General features: G+C 36.1%; 1 protein-coding gene across 1 annotated transcript; it reads right to left on the bottom strand.

The window, feature by feature from the left end:
• Window positions 1–841: 841 nt before the first annotated feature.
• LOC128564469 (olfactory receptor 51B2-like) lies at window positions 842–2,986 on the bottom strand. The gene is made up of 2 exons (XM_053559936.1): window positions 2,981–2,986; window positions 842–1,783 (listed from the first exon to the last, which is right to left on the bottom strand). The coding sequence occupies exons 1-2, from the start codon at window positions 2,984–2,986 to the stop codon at window positions 842–844; spliced, it is 948 nt and encodes a 315-aa protein (XP_053415911.1).
• Window positions 2,987–6,000: the final 3,014 nt, after the last annotated feature.

The raw sequence follows: 6,000 nt of genomic DNA, 5'->3' as shown, positions 1-6,000 counted from the left end.
AGATGTAAGTCAATGATTTTCAAAGGCTATTTTTAAAGTTATTACATTTAACAACAACAATAAAAAAATACTGCCTACAAGGGAATCTTTTAATTACAGAATATCAAAAGAAAAAATCTGCATAAGTGCTTACAAAAATACCTTAGCAACTGAATTACTTTTTCTTAAGGATGTGTAGAGGCTATACAGAACACAGAACAGATTACAGACAAAGAATAAAAAACTCAAATGTGCAAGAAATGAAAATTTATTTTATTATAGAGTGTTTGGAGTCCTGATCACATTAGGTGGCAGGCACCAGATTTCATGAACTCAGAGACTTCTCATTAATCCTTGGTGGGCATCTATCTATGCTACTATCTGATAGAACCAAAGCTGTTTGGCCATTTCCTATATTGCCAACAAGACCTCTGGTGGTCTGAATAACTTACTTTCATTTATTTCTGATTCAGTCTGTGCCAAGCAAGACATTAGCTCTGATACACCACAAAACATACAAAAATTATTTAATAGTTTCCACATAGTTCTGAGGAATCTTTGTATAGTCTTCAGTCATTTCAAGTATCATTGGCCTCAGGTAGCCATGAAAACAAGTAACTCTCACAGAGTGAAAAATGACAACATAAAATCAAACCAATATACTGAACGGAGCAATAGAACTAAAGTCAGTGTCCTTGGGGCTGGGATGAGGACACTGAAAATCAGAGGAATGACTCTGTGTCTTTTAAATGATAGGAAGGCCAATTCTTTTGATTTTGAGCCATATTAGCATCATATACTCAATTCTCATTCGAAATCCATTCTGCAATGGATTTCCCCCCTCCAAAGTCATTGATTAGGCTCAACTTCTGCGAAAAGAGAGAAGGCGGTTGATTCCATTCTGTATCTGCTTGGTCTTAATGCTGTAAATTATTGGATTCATAAATGGGGGAAAGAGGAAGTAGATATAGCTCATGATGATATGAACAATGTGTGGTATATGTTTCCCAAATCGATGAATGAGGGTTAGCCCAGTCACAGTGACATAAAAAACCAGAACACAGCTAATGTGTGAAACACAAGTATTCAGGGCCTTAGGCTGCTTCTTACCTGAGGCAATTCCCATGACACTCTTAAGGATTAGAATGTAAGACATAAGGATAAACATAGAGTCCAGAAAACCAGTTAAGGAAACCAGGGCTATAGGATAGAGTCTATTGAAGGTTATGTCAGCACAGGCCAGTTTGATCACATCCTGATGCAAACAAAAGGCATGGGAAAGTACATGAGATCTGCAGTAGGGGAATCCAGAAAGGGTGATGATTATGGGCATGATTAGCATAAATCCCCTCATTAGAACCCCCAGACCTATCTTCACCACCTTAGCATTGGTGAGAATAGAGGTGTATCTCAGGGGATTATGGATGGCAACAAAGCGATCATAGGCCATGACGAGCAAGACTCCAGACTCCACAATAGAGAGCGAGTGGATTACATAAGCCTGGAAGAAGCAAGTTCCATGGCTTATCTCCCTGTGATCCAGCCACAGAACACCAAGCACGGTGGGCATTGTTGTCAATGTCACTCCAAGATCTGTGGCTGCCAGTATTGCCAGAAAGTAGTACATGGGCTCATGAAGAGTGTGGTCTTCTCGGATAAGAAAGAGGAGGGTGCCATTGCCAAGGAGTATGGAGACATAGATAACAAAGAAGGAGATGGAAATCCAAGGATGAAATATCTCCAGACCTGGAAATCCAGTCAGTAGAAAAGGGGCAGTGCTGATGTTGGGCCACACGTTTGAAATCTAAGAGAAACAAAGAAAGCTCTCTCCAGACCAAGTCTGCTCAGTAGAAATAAAATTTGAACCACATAATGTGATTTTAGATGTTCTAGTAGCCACATACTCATAGATCTAGACTACGCCACTACATTCCAAGACTCCACTCCAGTTTCTTCTTGAGGTCTATTCAGACATCATACTTCATCAAAGAATTGTTAAGAATAGAAGTTATTTTACACATACTATAAAAATGATTCATGCATTGGAAAAGAAAGTCTCTTCTCTACTAGCTCTTTTTTAAATTGGTGTGGTTGGCATAATTTTAAAATACATCCTTCCTCTCAAGACTTCCTATCCCAATCCCTGAGGCTGTGAGTATGATGAAATATCATGCTTGGACTTATATAGGTGTAATTAAAATTACTGATCAGTTCACTTTGCATTAATTTAATGGGAGATCCCTTAGGAGGACCTAATCTAATCTTATGTCCCCTTAAAAGCAAAGAGTTTTCACAGACTATTGAAATAGGAAGCCAAAGGGAGTCAAGTTGGAGAAGGATTTGTGTGGAAATTGCTGGTCTTAAATATGGGTGGGTCACAGAAGAATGATTCCAAGGAGCTTCTAGCAATAGAGAAAGGGTCCTAGTTGACAGCCTGCACTAAATAGGGACCTTGATTTTATAGCCATAAGAAGCTAAATTTGGGCAACAACCTGAATGAGGTTGGAAGGGGATTCTTCCCCAGAGCCTTAAGACAATAGCCCACCCAGTGGACATGTATATTTTGGCCTTTTTGTAACTCTAAGCAGAGCACCTAGGTAGGCCTACTTTACTGCAGAACTATAGATCCATGATATAAAAAATTAGTATTGTTTTAAGCATCACAGTTTCTGATAATTTAGTATGTAACAACAGAAAACTAATGAAGAAATATTGCTATTATTTATATTCTGCTAGGAACAAACAAATATTTACGGAATTTATATATGTTAGCTATTGTCTCCATTATCTGCTACTACAAAATTGTCACATGGAAAAGCCCTGGACAGTGTCAATGTCTTACAACATTAAACCTTTGTTTTTTAACTTATATTCATGGCTAGTAATTTAGGCTGTGCTTGGATGGGCGGCTTTGGTAATTTCTGATGCATTTGCTCAGGCACAGGTGCAGCTAGATGTCATGCCCATCAAATTAAATAATTTCCTGTTCCTTTCTTCTTACATCCATCACCCATTTCTTGGTTTTATTTCAATCTTGTCTCTCACTTAGCTTTCTCCCTCTAGTTAAACCCAGATGTCTTTTGCAACTTCTAGGCTTTAGCACAAAACTAAACATTTGATTTTTGACTTTTATTTTCTGTTACTAATGTCTCAGACCTACTGGCTCTAATTAACTTATTCTAGTTAAAATATGGTCTCACTTCTAGTCCAATACTAGCATTACTTACCTGACTGCCTGCTATATTAATACGTCAATTTCCTGGAATCAATGACAGTTTTTGACAATCTGATAATGAGGTCATTTATGAAATGTTAATTATTTTATTATTAACACACAGACACATTTACAGACTGGTATGTTGATTGTTAAATTGACTTATTTAAAAACATTAACTTTCAAATAATCCTTATAATATCCTAATTGGCTAATGGGTAAGCTGACAAATGTGTAAGGTACCAAGAAGAAGAAGGAGAGGGCAGAAGAATAACTTAGGTAGATGGAGAAAGAAAGAAAACTGAGCCTAGAGAACAGCATTGGGAGGAGAAGAACATGTAATATAGAGACCTACAGACATCATGATGACCCCTCTGCATATTCACTCTCAGTCAGTCTCTCTTTCATTGCCTCTTCTGAAGAATATTCCTATTGAAGGAAAAATATTCTTGATAGCCCTGGGCTAAGCAGAAAGTGCAGGTTAGCAACCTGGACATCTTAATCTACCATTAGGTAAAAACTGCTGCTTTTCTGTGAGAAAAGTGCTTTCAGAATTTTCTAGGAAGTTGAATTTTTATGTTACAATTTGTTACATCTGGCAGAATCCATGGATATAGATAGTGTGCATCATTCTGTTTACCCTCTTGTGAAGTCTATGTGAAGTCTATGAAGATTCATCATCTTTCTTTTTCCCTTAATCAGCTACATTCCATTCTCCCACAGTGGCTAGCGTCTGACCTGGGGCATCAGGAATGAAGGGGAGAGAGGGGTGCTGCCAGGTCCTGAAATAGAGCCTGTTTTGTTGAAATGCTGTCTTTGAAGATTTCTAACAAGATTAATTTGTGGGGTTATTTGTATATAAAATGACTCCCAAAGGTAGCTTATGCTACTGGATAATTAGGCTTCTGGGATATCTTTTTCTGGCTTTCTCTGGAGAAAGTGGCAGGCCTCCAGAACTGTATTTTACACTGCTATGTTTTCTTTGCAGAAAAAAATATTTATCTAATTCTACTTTACGTGACTTTAAGATTGGGATTGCACTCTTCACACATTTTAGGAAGGATAGTCCAGCTCTGTTTGGACATAGAAGACACATAGTCGTAGTAATTTTGTTTAAATATGAAATTAACTACTTTATACTATGCTTGCTAATATCCAGCAAAAACATAAAATTTACCAGTAATCCAGGAACCATTTTAAATTTGATATATAAAAGATTAGGAGGTAATACTTCTCATTTAGAACTGAAGAGTTAGTGTCATTAAACTTGAAAGTATAAGAAGAGAGATATATCATCCCACAGAGTATATTCCTTCTAGAATATACCTTCTACAGATTACTTATCCTAGCCAGAAAGATATTCCATACCTGGAGATCAAAAAGGTATTTAACTGTTCCAATTACATATGGCTGAATTCCTTATTCTACACAAATCCCTTTAAGGTGTACAATATTGCATGTCTCCTCCAGAGCTCCACACAACAGTTGGATCTCTAATTTAAATATCATTTTTCTCCATCAGTTAAACCTTAACTCTTGGAATGCTGTTCTTGGATCCTCAATTAGGCTTTTGTATTTTTATCTTTCCTCAACTTTGCTTTCTCTTCCTTCTTAAGGGCTCTGAGTATTCCTGAGTTTTAACTTTAATATAAGGAAAACTTTAGGCAAACAGCTCCTACAAACAATACCTCATTTCTGTTATTTCAATAAAAATATATTAACAGTTATTTTTATATACTATGCCATCTCCTCACCATGAGTCCAACACTTTCTGTAAGGATTAGCAAGTGAATTCACCAGAACAAGTGTTCTTTCTTTTCAGTCTCAAACTTCTTAGCATAGGCAGGGAGTGAATTAATTCCTAGGAGATGTCAGAACCTTTTGATAGAGGGTTCTGCCTTAGTGCAGACTTATTTATTGGAACAAAACAGAGAATTGTAGATTGAAGGTGTGCCAAAGGGAGGTTACAAAAATATTCTCACAAGAAAGTGGTTTTTGTTTCACATGAGATTATTTGAAATCTCAGAAAAGATTACTTAAAGATAAAGTCACCCAAAACTTGTTTACAATAACCCAGAGTGCTTACAATTAATTATAATTACTCACACTTTAAATCATGAAAGCATTTATATCTCTAATGTCTGTCACAAACATCTGATGGGCTATTTTCAGAAGTAATTGCTCCAGATACTGGAATTATTTTTGAGGTGAATTATTTTGAAACGTGATTCTCAAAAAAATAAAATAAAATATTGTTTTCTTTCAGATAACCTGAATGAATGTTGGAAATTGTTTCATTATCATTATTTGAATGGTTATTGTTATATTAGTTCACGAAATTGCAATGTTGTAAGATTATTCAGAGGTCTAGTACCACACGTATTAGTCTGAGTTAGTGTGACCTCATTGAAGGTTTCATTTTCTTCTCTTTTATAATGTGTAAAGTAGCAGACATATCAGTAAATATTTTTTAGATTGCTGCAATATGTACATTGCATTTTGTGAGTATAAAAACTGTATATAGTGATTAACTCAGGACACAGCTTATGGCAAATACTCATAAGAATTCACTTTAACAATAGAAATAATCTGGATACTGAAATGTGCTTTAGTTTAAAGTCCAGAAAATTGAAAACTGCCACTGTTATCAACTAGATACAGCTAATTATGACTATTTCTCTTCAAGTATATTAGTGGGAAGAAAGGCAGCTTCTTTATGAAGTCTTCATCTTACATTGTAGGAATAATAATTGTTATTGATTCAGTTGTCCTGAGCTTTGAGAGAGGAAGGTAGATGGCTCAAAGGA

The sequence above is a fragment of the Nycticebus coucang genome, chromosome 14 (genome assembly GCF_027406575.1).
Source record: "Nycticebus coucang isolate mNycCou1 chromosome 14, mNycCou1.pri, whole genome shotgun sequence".
Taxonomy (NCBI): domain Eukaryota; kingdom Metazoa; phylum Chordata; class Mammalia; order Primates; family Lorisidae; genus Nycticebus; species Nycticebus coucang.
The sequence above is the reverse complement of the archived record's forward strand: the minus strand, read 5'-3'. Positions and strand labels throughout refer to the sequence as shown.